General features: G+C 27.5%; 2 protein-coding genes across 2 annotated transcripts in view; one reads left to right on the top strand and one right to left on the bottom strand.

Moving 5' to 3' along the window:
• Window positions 1–330: 330 nt before the first annotated feature.
• The window catches only part of LOC100207009 (COP9 signalosome complex subunit 3), a 52,767-nt gene continuing 33,852 nt past the window's right edge, over window positions 331–19,245 (bottom strand). The window contains exons 7-14 of the mRNA XM_065804544.1: window positions 15,889–15,978; window positions 2,502–2,552; window positions 2,141–2,242; window positions 1,827–1,898; window positions 1,571–1,657; window positions 1,247–1,360; window positions 1,039–1,119; window positions 331–538 (exon numbers count right to left, since the gene is read on the bottom strand). Coding sequence (XP_065660616.1) covers window positions 482–538; window positions 1,039–1,119; window positions 1,247–1,360; window positions 1,571–1,657; window positions 1,827–1,898; window positions 2,141–2,242; window positions 2,502–2,552; window positions 15,889–15,978 — 654 coding nt within the window. The 3' untranslated portion in view covers window positions 331–481. The remainder of the gene's footprint in view (window positions 539–1,038; window positions 1,120–1,246; window positions 1,361–1,570; window positions 1,658–1,826; window positions 1,899–2,140; window positions 2,243–2,501; window positions 2,553–15,888; window positions 15,979–19,245) is intronic.
• LOC124811021 (uncharacterized) lies at window positions 7,812–9,619 on the top strand. Its single transcript, XM_065804543.1, has 2 exons — window positions 7,812–8,438; window positions 8,690–9,619. The coding sequence occupies exons 1-2, from the start codon at window positions 7,917–7,919 to the stop codon at window positions 9,488–9,490; spliced, it is 1,323 nt and encodes a 440-aa protein (XP_065660615.1). The 5' UTR covers window positions 7,812–7,916; the 3' UTR covers window positions 9,491–9,619.

The raw sequence follows: 19,245 nt of genomic DNA, 5'->3' as shown, positions 1-19,245 counted from the left end.
AACAAATAATTAATCAAAAAAAATAATACGAAAATATCAAGTTTGTCGTTCACCATCTTATGATAAGTCTAGTTTAAGTAATTCACTAAAAAAAAACATGGTTGATGGTCTTTAAAATAATCGACAGTTAAAAAAAATTAAAGATTGGCGAGCTTAAAATTTTGACAATTGAACAAGCTGCTGGTTAATAATCTCTAAAACTAATACTTGAAGCAACCGATTGTAGGATAGTTTCTTGCTTGGTGTTATCGAAATTAAGGATTAACACTTAAATAATTAGAGTTGAAGGGAGGGTTGACCACTTCTAAATAAAAATGAAAAAACTGCTGCTTGATGATCTCTAAATAAAAATTTCCTTAACTAACTTATTACTTCGAAAATAAATTATTACATGTAAAATATGAAAAAAAAAAGCTTTCAAGATATTAGGAAAAATATAAATTCCTATACATTCTTTGACTGATTATCGCGTTTCATTTTTCTAACCAACAATTTCATCGCTTCTCCCTGCATCATCGAGTTGAGCTAGGTTTAACATCTAAATATAACATCAATTTTCAGTTACAAAAAATAATGAAGAAATGAATTTGTGTTTATTTTACCAGGAACTATTTTTAGACACTATTATTAAAAATGAACATTTTTGCTTTATTAAGGCAAAAATGTTCATTCTTTAAAGACATTTGTAAATTTTGCTAAAGTTGTAAATTTTAAAGTAAGGTTAAAAAAAAAAAAAAAAAAAATTCAACGGTAAAAATTTTATTTATTTCTTTTTAATCCTTGTTTAAAGTTGTTTAAATTTGAACCCAACAAAGTAATTTATATATAAACTAAGATGATTTTTATTACCTTTAACTTAATTAAAAAAAAATTTGATCATACTATGGAAAGTACTTAAAGAGGTTTAAAATTAATCAAATAGTTCATAAATATTTCTTCATGAATATTCACAGAATATTTTTTAGTAATTGATACGCAACCAACAAATACAAAAAATACACCGTAATATTGAATATTGCTTGTTCAATGTTAACTCACCCTTTGGACATATTGCGGATTGGTTTGCAATTCTCTATCCATAATCTGTAACCGTTCGTTCAAATGTATACAATTTGTAATCTGTAAAGAATAACTTCAAAAAGTAACATATAAATAACTAAACTTAAGATACTAATAATGGCCAAAAACATTTAAAAAAGCTGGACATTTACTAAAAAGGAGCCATTATAAATTATTATTAATTTACCTCAGAATCAAACTTTGAAAAAAATTCGGCGGAGTAGTAATCTTGAGGATTATCATGAAAAGATACCATAGCAGCATCTTGGTCGATAGTAGCAAAAATAGTTCCTTCTGCTATCTAAATCATTAAAACAAAGTTAAATATACAAACAATAAGACGTAAAAATTATATATATATATAACACAGTGTTAAATGAGAAAAATTTTTGTGATTTTCTACTAATTTATATATATATATATATGTATATGTATATGTATATGTATATATATATATATATATATATATATATATATATATATACGTACGTATGTAAGTATATATGCGCACCATGTTTAAAAGAAACTTTTCGGCTTCTGAAGCATCCCTTAGATTAACTCTAGCTGCCATATTTGATAATGATAGAGTAAGAAATGTCTAGATACAAAAAAAAAAAAAAACCAAAAAAACATTGACAATCATAGATAAAAATAAATAAATAAAGAGATGATTTTGTTTTTTTTATAGATAAAAAAAACAACAAAAAAACATTGACACGATAGCATGTACAATATTAAAAACAAACATATATATTTATAAGCAAAACCTTCGTTAGTTTCTGTATTCGTTTTTTAACGAGTGAAGCCATTACTTGTTTTACAAGACCAATATTTTTATCCTTAAAAAATATTTGTATGAATTAAAAATTAAAAAAATTTAATATAAGAAATGAGCGGTGTAGAAGCAATAATACATTTGGTGCATTAACCTGTTTTGTATTTATGCGGGAAAAAAAATTTGAAAAGGAAAATTAATAAAATCACTTATAAAGTTTAACAATAATAATAAAGAAAATTTATAAAAATTGTTCTTTAATAACTCAATCTAATAACAAAGAGTAGTTTAGAAGACTATAAATACCGTATGAAAAACTGACTGATGTTTGTTAGCTACTGCTCTTAAATGAGCTGGATCATAAGTAGAATAAGCTTCAGCAAGTTCAGTGTAAGGCGAGCTCTGTGGCTAAATAGTACAAATATGTATAATGCTAAATACGTAAAGCATAAGCTGTATAATTTATATATACATACATATATGCATACATAAATACATACATATACAACCCTCGGAAAAATGAGGCCTCAAAGACTTTTAGATCGGCATTGCCGAATGTCGACCCTAATTTCGAGGGTTGCATATATATAAATATATACATATATATACGTGTGTGTGTGTGTGTGTACATGTGTGTAAAAAAGTACCATTAAAAAGTAAAATTTACCTTAATGGAACGTGATATTACAGGTGAAGTGTATTTGGGAAGATTGCATATCTAAACATGAAACATTTGATACATTTGAAAAAAAGCCATTTTTGATCGACTCACCCACACAAGTCGGTGTTGATTAAACATATATATATATATATATATATATATATATATATATATATATATGAAAATTGCTTATCATATTTTTGTTACATAAATTAAATATGAATTTTCTGAAAAAAATTAAGAATAACGAAAGAAAAGATTGCTGCCCCATACCAAACCCTTAGTCGGTGTAGCAGTACCCTGCTGCGAGTCAAGCTATTTGTAAGTCGATGCATGTGCTGAAGCCCCCAGGAGCAGGCTATTTTAGTATGACGTCAGACTGCTCATCTAAACTAGCGGTATAAGATATATGTTTGTAACGTTAATGTTATTAGAATAAATTACATAACAAGCGTCATTTATTGCGCTGTGATTAAATTCTTTAGACGAACGTTGTCTTTGGGTTTTTACGAGATATTCATTGATTAACAACATTACTTGATAAAAAACTTACTTTGATAAAAAATTTGACAAAGAGCTATAAAAGTTTTTAGAGCTTATAAAAAATGTTTTATATTTTCTTACTGCAATAGAATGCAGGCATTTTAAGAATTATTACAACAAAAAATTCCACTATAAAAGTGAATGATATATTAAAGAAATGAATATATAAAATACATAATTCATTACATAAAATAAAAATTATTAAGCAATAATTTAGAGTGTAACAATTATAGTTTTTTATCGATTAGTCCAATCTAATCAAAAATATTTGCATTTAAATCAGCGTTTTTTTATAATTTTGTTTTTTGAACAACCGTGTCTTTCAAAACGCATTGCAGTTTATTATGCAGTTAATTTTTCTTATAAAAATGATTTTGTGTTTTTCATTTTAGTGACAATGATAATTACATTTTCGAGAGAAAAAACTTGACTTTTGCGAAAGCCGCAAATTGCTCTTTTGGGGAGTGTGGGCAAGAGCGAAAGCTAAAGCTCCCGCTTCTCGCAAAGGTCTGTATGAATATATATACGTATATATATATATATATATATATATATATATATATATATATATATATATATATATATATATATATATATATATATATATATATATTAAATTATAGTTTAATATATTATTATTATGTTATATTTAAGGCAACATTATACTAGCATTAAACACATCTTTATAAACAGTTTTAAATGACAAAAAATTATTCCACTATAAGAAAAACATTTAGTAATAGACCAGGTTACAAAAAAGCATTTGGTATTAGACCAAATAATGCTGATTGTTCTTTTAAACTTTTTAAATTTTTTCTATTGGGCACTACACTAAGGGCAACAGTAAGCTTAAGAAAATAAAAAAAAGAAAGATAATTTATTAACTTCAATAAAAACGTTTTTTTTCGTGTTAAACTTCGGCAAACAGTGGCACATTATGGTATTGTATCTTTTCAAATATTGTAAAGTACATTTAAAGAAAAGGTTTAACCTCTGCAAATGGTGGTACTTTAAAAAAACTTTCTATATGAAGTAAAAGAAAATATTTCAAAATTTTTTTGTAATGAATACAAAATTTTAAGTCAAGAATGGATCTGTATGACTGTTGTATTGCATTAGATGTGGATATTATCGGAGGTTGCTATAACAGAATTAATTGTTTTATAAATCAAATAGAATTTTCTGTTTTATAACATATAATAAAAATGTATTGGAATGACAACCTTATTCAACTGTAAATGTGAGGGAATAAATGACAAGCTTGTTTATCTGTATCCAAATAAAGGCGCGAGTTTTGTAAAATCTATAAATACGCTTTTGAAACATGGTCATATAAGAATTGTAGTAATTTCAAAAAAAATAATCTAAATCTGATAAAAATACGGGTATTTAACCAAAAGAAAAAAGTTCTCAATAATGTTGTAATAGCATATTTTTTTACGATCTAATTCAATGTTGTCAAATATCGCAAAACAAAAAAACTATACATAGAATTCATTGTAATTTTATTTTGGAAACAATTCTAAAACGTGTTTTATAAGCAATAGGTAAATTTTATTTTCGAAACAATTTGAAAACATGCTTTATAACCACCAATTCTTTTTTGAAAAGATATATATAAGTTGCCATGAAGATGCCTTTTATGAAAATTCATAAGTTGCCTTTTATGAAAATACCGAAAAACACTTATTTATGTCTTAGTTTTTAAAAACTGAGCAAGTAAAATATGTGGATTAAATATAAAAAAATATAAAATACATATCACGTATTTTTACGATCATTCTAATTAAATTTGAATTGAAAAAGTTTAGTTTTAAATCTTTTAATTCTCTGTAATCGAAAAGTACAATAAGTTATACCCATGCAACACGGGCATAACTTTTCGAAACTTTATGGAACTCTTTCATTTTTAGGGATTGAAAACTCAACATGGTCATAAAAATTTTGAAACGAACGTAAAAAAATTTTTATAAAATTTAAAATGATTAATATAAATTTAGTAAAAGATAGTAAAAATAATAAACTCATAGCTTTTAAATTGGTGGTAAGGACAAATTGGGAATTAGGCAAAAATGTGACGGTGTTTTGTTCGCAGGCTGCAATTAACTTTTTTGGAAAACATCAACAATAGATATCCGCATTAATGTATACAAGTTTGCTGAAAATTAACTGTTCACTTCGGTAACAGACAGAAGACAAGAAAAAAAAACTTTATGCAAAAAAAAAAAAAACGCGACGAGATTTTTTAACTCTTGAAAATATAAAACAAAATATTACTTATTTTCAAAACTAAAGAAAAAACTTGTTCTCCTTTTGTCACGAAAAAAGTGTTTTTTGTTGAAGTGTTTTTCTAGAGTGAATTTGTTATTTAAAAAAAAGAGTTTTATAACAAGGTATTTTTATGTAGAAATATATAAAAATACCTTATTTATTAAAATTTTAAATTTTGTGACCAATGAGTAATTTAAGATATTTTAGGTTGATTTGGGCAAAAGGTTTGTTTGAGCTTAAAAAACCTATGACCACCTAAAAGTGAATGTAAAAATAACCATGACTACCTAAACGTAAAATTCAATATTCTTAATATCAATAAACTACAATTTTATTATAACCTAAAGTTTTATTGTGAAAATTCAAACTTAATTAGCGAATAATTCTATAAACCACCAGAAAGCAAATCATCTAAGAGTGCATATTTTGTTTCGGCTTTCATTCGATCTTTAAATTTCATTTTGGTCATTTCATGATCGGTACTACGAAAAAAATTCAATTCCTCAGGTGAGCAATCTCCAATATCATCTAACGACGAGTTATTAAAACCATTAACCGATTTAGTGATTACGCGGTTATTAGCTACTTTTTGGGCAATTAGATGTAGTGGAATGACACTCTTAAGAAGACAATTTTTTGCAGCAATAATTCTAACAACATTTCCAAATACGGCAAAATTCTTGTTCCTAATATATGCTAAATATTCACACTCACGAAATGTTAAATAGCGATAAATATTATTTGATCCACACGGAGGTTTGGACTTCCAATATGCAGTTAAGATATGAGTAAAAATATTCTCCAGCAAACCAACAATGGAAACAAATATCCCAAAAACCAACACAAACCAGAGAAGAACCATTGCATATTGATACAAAATGTTTGAAGAGATTTCGCAAATGACTTTATTTTTGTTTTCTGTAGCATAATGACCATCAAGCGCTAACTCATGAATATCACAAAAACCAAAGGTGGGAAGCATTTTATTTCCTGGTGTGGCGGCAAACCCTTTAGCATACTGAACAGATGCATTTTGAATCAACCATTTGGCCCAACTCATACCGTAGTTAATAAACTGCCCGTTGAGAAGGACATTCAAAACTTTGAACGCAAATAAGTTAACAAAGACGTACATGCATTTTATAATCACATTAAAGACAATTCTTAAACGCATTTTTGACTTTGAATTAACGTGGTGATTAAAATAATTTTGCACTATCTCCTCAGAATCAATCTATAAAGTGATGTCATAAGTTAACATAAATTAATTAATAAGAATAAATTAACGTAAATATAAGAAGAACAAAAAAAATTCTAAATTAGAAACAACGTCAGTAAAAAAAATTACCTCTGAAATCTTCATGTGAAGTTGGAGACTAATCATATCTGAGTTGACTATACGGAATAAAAAATATGGAACATAAAAAAGTACTGCTAAGCTAGCAATATAGAAAGGCATCCATTGAAAGTGAGCAAAATAATGTCTTTCCATAGGATTACAATTGGTATTTCGTTCATACAATTTCTTTACTGTTTTACACAAAAAATTTCCCTCGTTTGAAATACCATCGAGCTCAACGTATTGAGGAATTCCATGGTATGCAGACTCGTTGATAAAACTCTCCATTTGCGGATATATATAAAATCCTTGTATCCAACATGCACTGTGAACAAAATTCTCTGACATTTTTGAATTTTTAGGAAGAACACAAAATACAGTATCATGAAACCAATCAACTCCGACTACTAAACTAGCAACAAGGAACATTTTTGCAACAAATATTCGTGAAATTTGATCAGAAAAACTATCATGGCGATGTTTTATTTTGATCGTTAAAATTGATTTTATACTACCAGTTATTAAAGACATACCAATGTTTTGTTAAAGCAAATTACGACTTTCAAGATGCTTCAATTTCCATTGTGTTTCTTGAGTAATAAACTTTCCTTTTTCATTAACATAAATGAAACAGATTACTATCTGTCGCCTTTATTACTGAAACATTAATATTTTAAATCTTTTCCTTATTGTAATATTTCGATTGACACGAACAACTTTTAAAACCAGAAAATTAAAAAGACGTCACAATGTCATATGACTCAAAGTGTATGCATTAATCGTCTGATACCTATAGTAAACAATCAAAAATTAATTTAAAATTACCTACCAAATGAATTATTGACTTACCATATAATGAGCAATATGTAACTCGATTACTTATACGTTTAATAAATTTCTTACATAACCCTTAAAACTACCGATATAAATGACACCGTCACATTTTAAAAAATATATATAAAGTTCAATAATTTTTTATTTTACAATTTTCGTAATAATTTTATGAAATGCTGACTTATAGATTTAAAATTTTTTTTTTTTACAAAAACAATAAACGTTGCGCATAATAGAAAAAATCTTTTTTTTTAAATAATAAATGGAAGAAGCTTTAATAGCGCACAAATAAAATGAAAGAATCAATCCATAATTAAAAAAATTTCTTGCTGCAAGACATATTAAAAATTGATGTGTTGTCATTCTTCAAAAACCTTATTTAATATTTTGCCACAAAACTTTTACAGATAAAATCAAATTAAAGTACAAACAGCATGTCTCTTATTACAGGGAGTATTAAATCTATTTTATCAATTAAAATTAAACACAGACATGATAGCTACAGTGATCAAATATCAAGAATTTTTGTGGCTAAATCCTTTATGGTTGCAAGTTTAGTAATAGGAGTTGATTGGTTCCGCGATAATGTCTTCTGCACTCTCCCGAAAAATTCAATCATAAATGAAGATTTTGTACATAAAGCATGCTGGATCCAGGGGTTTTATATTTACCCACAAATGGAAAACTACGCTGACCGTTCTGCTTATTATGGGATACCACAGTATGTTGAAATAGATGGCATAAGAAAAGACAATATGGACTTGTGTAAAACAAGGAAAAAGCTTTATGAATTAGACAAGATGTGCACGCCAATGGAAAAATACTATTTTTCTCATTATCAATGGATGCCATTTTACATGGCTAGTTTATCAACTTTATTTTACCTACCATATGTTTTATACAGACTAATTAACGCCGATATAATTAGTTTGAGGCAACATTTAAAAAACTCTAAGGTACATACCAAAGATTTAATAATCAAAAACGGTTTATAATTTTATTAACTTAAAAGTGTTCTATAATTTTAATAATTATAAATAAACCGTTTATAATTTTATTAAATTAAAGTGTTTTAATAAAACTTATTTATCTTTTGTATTTTCATTTAATGTTAGTTTTAACTAATTTGTCATGCCTGTAATAATAAATATATAATATCTAATAATGTGTAATAGTACATAATAAACATATAAATTTTTTATCTTAGACTGAAGTCAATGATATTGTTGATAACTACTTTAATCGTGAATTAAACACAAAGCGTAAAATGAGATACAGAATTTTTGCAAACATTTTAATAAAATGTGCCTATGTTGGTATTAATGCATTCACTTTTAATCTTCTCAATCATATTTTAAACCATCGATACCGCGACTACGGAGTGAATTGGTTGAAGTGGCTTCAATATAATTCGTCTATGGCTTTAAACTATAATTTAAGAAAAATACCTACTCCTGGTAATAAAATGCTTCCTACTTTTGGATATTGTGATGTACACGAGCTTGCAATGGATGGTGGATCCGCTATTGATAACAAAAATAAAGTTTTATGTGAAATCTCCTCAAATATTTTGTATCAATATGTGCTGATGGTTATATGGTTTGTTTTGATTCTCTCAATTATTGCATCAGTTATTGGTGTTTTTGTGTACATATTAACCCATTTGATTAATATATTCTACCTTGTTAGAAGTGAAAAAAATTCGAAGTTTATTTACCGTTTTTTGACATTCAGAGAATGCGAATATCTAGAGTTTATTCGCCAAAGAAATCTTGCTCTTTATGGAAATGTAGTTAGAGAAATAAACGCTAAAATAGTTCTTAATTCAAATACAATACCAACAAACAATCACATAGTGAATAATAATAAACAAATGGCAACAAATGAGACAATAAAAAACAATATAAAAGAAAACGATTTAATGTTTATTATGGCAAAAAAAGAAGGAAAAACACAAACACTCAATGGAATTTCGGGACGATTGAATTCTTACGAAACAAATGCATAAAACCTTCAAATTTACTTTTTAATGCAGCTCAAACATTTAGCCACTGAATAGTAAATAATTTATAGTATAAAAAAATGTAAGCTTTATGCACATTACATCTAATAATAGCAATTAACTATTTTTTAATTATTTAAATTGTATTAGTTAAAGAAAATTAACAGTTTATAAGTTGCCGGCTGAAAGCTTTAAAGCTGTAGTTAATGTTCGGGGGCAAAAAAAATATTTTTAAGTTCTCTTGAAAGTAGATAAAATATTATTAAATATATATATAAAAAAAAGGTAAAACTAAAGAGAAAATAAATATTAAATTACAAGACAAAGACTTAAATGATCTAGTCAAAAATTCTTTCAGAGTCCGAATGATAAAAAAAATACTGTAAGTTTATTTAGTACTTAAAATTTTGCCACTACGAATTGGACACTAATTAAGGGATTACTCATAAATTACATAATTAAGGGATTACTCATAAATTACATAATTAAGGGATTACTCATAAATTAAATCTTTTTTGAAATTGAAAAACCGCATTAAATTAATAGTATTTTAATTACAGTAAAATGAAAAAATACTGAATCAATAATACAAAAGTTGTGGGTTATTATTTTAAACCTTATGCGAAGACATCGACAATTATAAAACAATTAAAGATGTTTTAATGCTGTATCGCACTGAATCATTAGGTTCCTGTCTTGCTTTGTCTTGGGTTAACATTTAGTCTCGGTTTGGCTTAACAAGAAATCATTACAACTTAATAAAGGTTTTCTATTTCGACATGACAATTATAATAGGCAATTAGAGATGGGAAACGAACCGAATCCGAACCGAACGAACCGAACTAGAACCTTAAATACGAACGAACTGAACCGAACCCGAACTTTAAAATTGTTAAAGACAAACCAAACCGAACAAACTTTCCTTACCCTAACTGAACTAAAAAGAGATTTATAGTAGTGAAAATTTATATACATAACATAATACATAATATAGTACTTAACATAAGTCTACAATACATAACATAAAACATATATATATATATATATATATATATATATATATATATATATATATATATATATATATATATATATATATATATATATATATATATATATATAAATATATATATATATATATATATACTAATTGTACAACTATGTATAATTATAATACATAATATAACATAATTATCATAACGTAACACATAAAATAAGTCTACAATGCATAACATAGTACGTAACATAAGTTGACATTACATAACATAATACTATTTTGTTTACGGTCAGTCTGTAAGATCAATCGTTCAGACAATGACAGTATGCGCAATTTGAAGGCAGCTTTTCTTTCCAACTTGATTATAAAATATTCATACTTTGTATGAGCTACCAACATATATTGTTCTTTCTTAAAAAATTTTCGTCAATGCAGAAGATCGCAGTTTTGTTTATTCAAAGATGCGTAGTATGGTAGACAAAATTATAATTTCTTCAACACCTCAGATGATACGCTAGAACTCAGACAGTACAGATATGGACAGCTTTAGTGAATGCAGTCATTCAAATCAACTGTCTCCTTCAAAAAAGAGTAAAGTTGATGCTGAATTGTATGACTTGCAGGCAGACTTTAAACAGCTGCTACTCCATTGTCTAAGGCTGGCAGTAATGACACAAGACATGAATTTGACAAATACTTGCGCAAATTTATGAGTTAAAGGATAAACAAGGACCGAATCTGTTTCATAAAATTCTCCACTACTAATAAAGTTTCTGAACTGAAATTTTCAGGGTATATTAATAAAAGGATAAATAACAATCTAAACCTATAACCAAAGATGGAAATTAGTTCTAATTTTAGTTATAATGCATCTAGGACAACATTCACAACTATTTGCCCCAAAGTTGATCTAAAAAAAAGGGTTCTACTAGATTTAAATGTTTGATTGAGGTTCAAATTGCAGTCATACCCATTCTTAAACTTGGGAAAATTTCAAACCGTTTTGTCAACAAAATCTAAAAACTTTTGGGAAACAATGAGCACAAAAGTAAATTTTTTAATTTAAAAAAAAATGCAAAAAAAGATGAAAAAAAAAATCTAATTATTAAAAAAATAAATTATTCTATAATTGGTTATACTAGCCATCAGGCTAAATATATTTTCTTTATTAAATTAGTTCAAATAACAAAAGGTACTTCTAGAAAATATGCCCCATTAGCGACCGTTGCTATACAGGTTTCAAAATAAACTACCATTGTATCTCAAAATAAACAACCATTGTAACCCAAAATAATTGAAAAGGGTATGTTTTTTAACTTAGATAAGTATTTTTTTTGATTTTCTTGTAAAAGTATTGTTAATATTTTACTAAAATCAAAAAATCAAAAAAATTTAGGTTTTTCATTTATTTAATGGTAGAGAAGTATCTTAATAAATTAAATTATTTGTGTTTTATGTGAATGTAACTAATCAAACTAATAAAAAAACAATTGGATTGATACCAAACCGAACCTTTAATTGTTACCGAACCGGAACTGAGCTTAAGACCAAACCAAACTGAACTGGACATTTGATTTAACCGAACCAAACCAGACCCGAACTTTAAAAAAAGGGTTTGATTTCTATCTCTATATGCAATTAAGACTTTTCATAACCCAAAAACTATGAGTTTTTTTAAAAAAAATAAAAAAAAAAAAACTTATGGTATTTTTGTTATGAACTTTTTTAAAAAAAAAAAAAAAAAGCCATGTTTATTCAATTAAAAACAAGTATAAGCCATTTTACTTGAGTAAATTATATTTTCTATTAACATTACTGCTGTAATTCATCAACCAATACATCATTCTTTAATGTTCTGTATATAAAACAAACTTTGCCACTTTTTCTTCTCCCATCTTGTTTCTTAGCTTGGAATGGACAAGCCCAAAATTCAAAAAAATTCTTTTAATTCCAGCACTAGAAACTGGTGTGTTTAACAAACTTTCAATATCCATGATAATATTGCAGTCCAAAGATTTTAGAGATATCTACCATTTTATTGGTGATACATATTTTAAAACAGATTCACAGTAAAAATAGCTTTTATCAAACGGAGCAGATTTGGCTTCCAACTTGAATATTATTAGTAACAAGTTGTTAAATTCTTTATCTGCAAAAGCCATTGCAGCTTCATTTTCATTTTCAGAAAGATTAAATCTAAAATATCTAGGATCTAGCATGTTTGCAAGAAAATGAGCATCACTGACAGTCTGAAGATATCTAGTTTCCAATTTTTTTTTTTCAGTTGATAAAAATGATAACATGTTTATTAGCTTTTTAAAAATTTCAACAGTGTCATTTATTTTTGTTTGATCTCTTTGCAACTTATCTAGAGCAACTCCAATTGGTTTTAATTTTTCAACAAATATTCTGCATTATCTGTATGTCACTTATTTTTCTACGAATCGTGGGATCCAAGTCTCTGTTTTTTTTCAAACATTGTGAAAATGATGCTCCAGTTATTGACATATTTAAGTGAATCACATACAGAACTCCAGCGTGTTTCAGTAGGAAATGGTTATTTTGTTCCTCCACTTTCTCTATAATATGCTCCAGTTTAATGATTATTTCTGAAATATTTTATTATCTGTGTAAAATGCTTGCTCACATTTTCAATGTTAAGATCATTTCCTAAAAGATTTAGTATATGAGCAGTAGACCTATAAGTTATTATTATATCTCCTTCAGATGACAATACTTGCCGCATTGACTTTATATTAGCTGCATTGTCAGTCACAAAGCTTTTTACTGTGCATCCAAATATATGTGTTACAGATTCTATTGCTTCTCTTGCCAATTGTATAAGATATTCACCAGTATGGGAATGACCAGAAGTACTTATTGTATCTACTAAAATGTTAATACTATCTGCAATTACAGCGACACAAACTATTGGTTCATAGTGCACATTACTTCATCCATCAAGTCATTGCTACAATTTTCCCATTCAATACATTACATTTTTCAATTTCTTCTGTGTAAGCCTTATCTAATATTGCTCTCCCAATTTGAGTTCTATTAGGTAGAGTGTAACCACTGTCTTTAACATTCAAGGTTGTTGATCTTCTATTGACTCAATAACTTCAAAGGGTTGTGACTGTTTGCATTTCTCTAGATGTTCATGCATCCTTTGAACTTAACCTTTCATTTCTTTTCTGCATGCATTACAAACTGCTCCACAGACCTTTTTTTCTGAAACAGTAACTTGTGTATATTTTAACCAAATCATATCACACTTGCGCCAGTGTTTTAAGACATTTTTTTGATTATCAGTAAATTTATGTTTTAGATATACTTTTCCTAAACACAAACACACATCTATACAAGATATACAAGGAATAACCCTGATCTGTTTTGGTACTGCTGGAGCAGTATGGGCGCCTATAAATATTTATTTTTTATTAAAAGTATGAAAATTATTTTTGCTTTTTTATTAAAAGAATGAAAAAAAAGTTTTTGTTTCAAATGCTGTAGTAAATAACTAATTTTCTATTTATTTTAGCTGGTTCATTTTTCTAACTGGTTTAATAAAGAACATGCTCTCCCCCTCCAACTTTGTTAAAAAAAAGATGGCATCCCCAAATAAAATTTAAGTTTGTTACTGATATATATATATATATATATATATATATATATATATATATATATATATATATATATATATATATATATATATATATATATTAAAAATTATAGAAAAATAGAAAACAAAGAAATAACTTTAATAAAAATATTACGCAGGTTAAAACTTTCAATAAAATAATATATATATATATATATATATATATAATAAATTAGTAAAAACACTTATCTAACTTTTATCTTCTACAGCATGTTTTGTCATTAGTAGACTCATCAGGAAGATGAGCCTACTGATGGCATATATATATATATATATATATATATATATATATATATATATATATATATATATATATATATATATATATATATATATATATATATATATAGATCAAGTGTCAAGTTTAAAATTATAAAATTAAAAACTAGTATTATTCTTCCCCACCTGCTTTCGCTTTTTAAATGATTTCTCAATCGTAAATCTTATTTGCATCTTTTAATTACTCCCTAACAATCCCTTTAATGTTTATTCCACTTGTTTTTAAAACTAATTAAATAAATCTTTGCTAAAGCTTATCAGCTCTTTTTATTTTATTCTCATATTGTATATGTATATATATATATATATATATATATATATATATATATATATATATATATATATATATATATATATATATATATATATATATATATATATATATGTTTAAAGTAATTTACTCCTAACAAGAGTGCAAGCAACCACTATTCAGTTGGAAGTTACTAGAAAACAATAAACAGTGTTAAAAAGCAAGGAAACAGTTGACAGAAGACTTAAAAAAGTTGAAGGTTGTATGAGTCAGGAAAACACGGGAAAGATGATTGATGATAAGAGAGAGCTCCAAAGCATTGAAGTGCCAGGGAAAGGGGGGGGGGAGATGAATAAATGTTTTTAGAGCATAACTAGAAAGATACAGTAAAAGGATGAGACTTTGCTGAATGAAAAGTCAAGGGAGAATGAGTTTGTTAGATAAAACTAGAGATAATAGCTCCTTTGAGCAGAGACCATGAAAGCATTTGTAAAAAAAGAGAAAGAGATGCAACCTTATGACAATGAAAAAGTGGCTCAAGCTTGGCAGATAGAGTAGGTCCAACTATACTTGCAATGCGTTTGTGGGCCTTGTCAAGAAGAGAAAGAGCATCATTAGTAGAACAAGTCTAAATATGACTACAGTATTTTATAAAGGGACAAGTAAAAGATTTGTAGAGGTAGAGAATGGATTCAGGAGTAAGACAATGTTGACAATATTACAATAGTTGTTTGCAGTTAATAACTAAGTTTTGTTAAAGCCCTAATCTGTTACAAAAGAGAAATCAGATTCAAGATCGGTTAACTGTTCTAAGAGATCAAAAATAGTGATATGTGAAGAAGTGATATGTGAAGAAGTGATATGTGAAGAAGTGATATGTGAAGAAGTGATATGTGAAGAAGTGATATGTGAAGAGTCATATATGAAGAAGACCAGCGAGCTAAACATTTTTGAAAAATTAATGTATTTAACCGAAATTATTTGTTTGACCATCTACTTAAACAAAAAGTCTTTAAAAAAACTAAAACAATAAATTTTCCATTTACCTTTTTTGTGTTTGCTTGCCTTATATTGTGTCTTATATTGCACAATAGTGTCAATTAATTATTATTTCACATACATTCTTAGACTTTTCAATTTATTGTGCCTTTGCACAAGCAACAATCAAAATTTATCTATTACATTTAAAAAAAATAAAAAAAACTTTAAAAAACTACCTTTCCATTCAGCAACAATGATAAAAGAAGATATTTTTTGAATGCTTCTAGCATAATATGACTCACAGGTATGGCAGGTGTTGTAACTACCTAAATTTTAATTTTAATAAAACATTCAAATAATTACTTCCATTAAATTAAAATAAACTTTTAAATTGATTTTTCAATTGAATAAAATCATCGCATGCCTTTAACTGATACTAGGGATTGCAATCCTGGTGGTCTTTCTCAATCCCGGGATTCTGGGATTGAAAAATATCAATCCGGGGTTCCCAGAATTGTAAAACATAGACATGTATAACATCTACATAGTATTAAATAGAATAAAAAACAGTACAATTTTAACCAAAAATATATTTATTAAATGAAGGCAGTTAATGTTACATTGTTACATGCATGGGAAAAAATCATTTAACGTGTTAATGTTAAAATATTAAGTAAAAAATAAAGAAATATATTATGTTTTATGTACTTTGAAGCACAACGTGTCCAAAGTTTAATAGCCTAAACGGTTATGAATTTTTTTATTGAACAGTCCAGCAGAAGAAAATAAGTCAACTTTGACACTTGTCAGTTTCATGGTCATTAGAAATAAGATCTTTCAAAATAATCGCCACATGTACCACCATTGGTGTGTCATTTTTGTTTGAACTTTTGATAACAATGTCTAACTGGTTGCATTGGTGATTGTCCTTCTTTAATAACACAATCAAGTTCCTTTTCAATACTTAAAGGATTAGTTACAGACTCAGGTACCATTTCAGGTTCCTCAATCAAATTTAGCATATTAGACCTAACTGACGCTCTTACTAGAGCAGAATTGGAAGTATTTAATCTTTCCAGGAATTTTACGAAAAGTTTTCGACATTTAAATGAAGAAGGCACTGTAATTATTTATTTATCGACTTCAACAGCATTTATCTATACGAACCATTAAAGCTGCACACATTTCTTTGCTTGTTTCATTTTCAGCATCTTTCAATTTTGTAAGCATAAAATTAATAGCTATGGCAGTAAATAGGTTAGAGTATCAGCAATTAAGTGCCGATACTCTAACCTATTTACTTCAACTGTTTACTTTAATGGGAACCAAAGTTGTAAGTATCTTTGATAATATTATCACTTCATCCTGTGATAGAGCTATAGAATTATATTGGACTAGGTAAATATCAACTAATGATTTTGTATACAATTTCTTACTTTGTAAAATCCTTTAAGCATTAACAGAAGGCAGCTCCACTGTGTCTTGTAGTCCATTATTAAAGACAGTTGCTTTCCAAATTCAGCCTTAATATATTTTTGTAAGATGTTGTTTTTGGTTGGTGATCCTCTAAATATTAGTATCAATTGGTATACTTTCTTTATGACTGGCTCTTAATTCATTTAGTTCAATTTTAGATCTTACATTTTCATGATTGTAGCCCAGTAAATACTCCTCAATTTCCTCATTCTTGGATGAATCACTATCAGAAAATCCATTTTCAAATTCTAGCTGATATGTTTCCAATTCTCTCTTTTTATAAGGAATTATTAATCTATTGCGGTAGGTAAGGAATTATTAATCTATTACGGTAGTGGTTTAGCGGTAGAGCGCTCGCTTCATAAGCGAGAGGTACCACGTCCCTGGTAGTACCGCGCTCAACTTGTTTCTCCGCGCAGTGGTCTTGTTCATCAAGGTTCATGTTTCGGAGTTATAGAGTTGAGAGAGGGTTATAACCACAATTAAGCAGCCTCCTCATCTGTAGTGGCCTTCTGGGCCTTGGGGAGGTGAAATAACAAAAAAAAAAAAAAAAAAAAAAGAATATCAAATACAGCAAGTTGTATGCCGTAGGCAAAAAATAATTGTTGATTAGCAGCCAGCAACCTTCCCACTTTTTTTAAAACACTAGCTATGTCGGCCATTATAGCCACAATGTGGCTGTGTAGATGAAGACTTTTATTCTTCAAGTTTTTTTTATAATAGTTTAATGCACTTTTCTGCTGGCATTGAACCCATTATTCGCACAAAACCTTAACTTCATAGGTGAGAATTTTGTCCATAAATAATAATATATATAGCGACAATTTCAAAGTGACGTCCACTTGTCAAAAGACAAAGGAAATATCTCTCCTACCCCAAATTCTATTTTCTTGCATGCTTCAATATGATGAACTAAACCTAATCTTATTTTTTTGCTGTACTCTACTACATGATTATGAATTGTATTTACTGACCTTGGTAGATTTCTGAATCCCATTGCAGTTATAGCAGCACATAAATCTGTTGAAGAACAAACCACATTAAACGAAAGCCTGTCAGACGTCCTCAGGCAAGCAAGTGTAGCATGAAGAGTTTAATCTTCCCTTTCATAAATGGAAAAGTATTTTGTTAGTGGTTTAAATTTCTTTTTTGCTGTTTTATCTGATATGTTTTCTTTGGTAATTTGGCTCGGTTGGACTTTCAACCTTCACACTTTCATACTCCAACAACATTTGTATAAGAAGTCCTTTTGTTGAACCACCGTTTTTTAAAATTTTCTTGCTGTTTGGCAATTTACACATCGATGTATGGTTTTTCTTATCCTGCAAAAAATATACATCATGCTTATTTAATTTGTAATTTTAAGAGTCTACCTTATAAGAAACTCACTTTTTTTTTCAGTTTGAAAAAAGTTCATTTTACAGAATTACTGAACAGAACAGAATAACCAAAATGACTGCAAAGATTCTCATTTTTATTTTTCTCTAAACCGAACTGAAAATACAATTATTTTCTGCAATTTTATACTATTTTAAATTATTTTATTGAGATGCATAAATTGTTGTTTTTATACCTATTTTCATTAGGCTTTGTTTTGTTTAATCTTATGGAGATATCCTGGGATTGATATTAGACAATCTTGGGATTATAAAAAAGGCCGGGATCCCGGGATTACAATCGCTAACTAATTCTGAAAAAAAAAATTAAACAAAGTATCATTTGTTATATGTTTGTTTTCTCAAAATAGAACTTGCGCAATACATAAAATAAAATATAATAATACAATAAAATATAAAAATAAATAAAAATTGAAGTTGCATAATTCATTATGGGATTGGTATTAGTATTTGCACAGAAACAACAGAATTTCTTGAAAACACAAGTTATTGTGAGATAGATATTTAGATAAAAAGAATAGCATTTCACAAAAATGATAATCTATTTAATAAAGATAACCATTTTCCGGGCAAGCAAAATAACTGTTTAATTTAGCTGTCTGAAAACATTTAAATAAATTTATAGAACAAAATGTGTTTTGTAGGCTAAAACGTGTCTTGTGCTGATTGGGTTACTGTTAATACGGAAGTCCCACTAAATATCCCTCTAATATCTTTTAG

This window comes from Hydra vulgaris, chromosome 09 (assembly GCF_038396675.1).
Source record: "Hydra vulgaris chromosome 09, alternate assembly HydraT2T_AEP".
Taxonomy (NCBI): domain Eukaryota; kingdom Metazoa; phylum Cnidaria; class Hydrozoa; order Anthoathecata; family Hydridae; genus Hydra; species Hydra vulgaris.
This window is presented reverse-complemented; position numbering and strand designations above follow the sequence as displayed.

What these genes read in the sequence shown, in the direction of transcription:
- LOC124811021 (XM_065804543.1), top strand. Translation starts at nt 7,917, where the DNA reads ATGTCTCTTATTACAGGGAGTATTAAATCTATTTTATCAATTAAAATT. An exon ending in AACATTTAAAAAACTCTAAG is followed by an intron (nt 8,439 to 8,689) that starts GTACATACCAAA and finishes TTTTTATCTTAG; the next exon opens with ACTGAAGTCAATGATATTGT.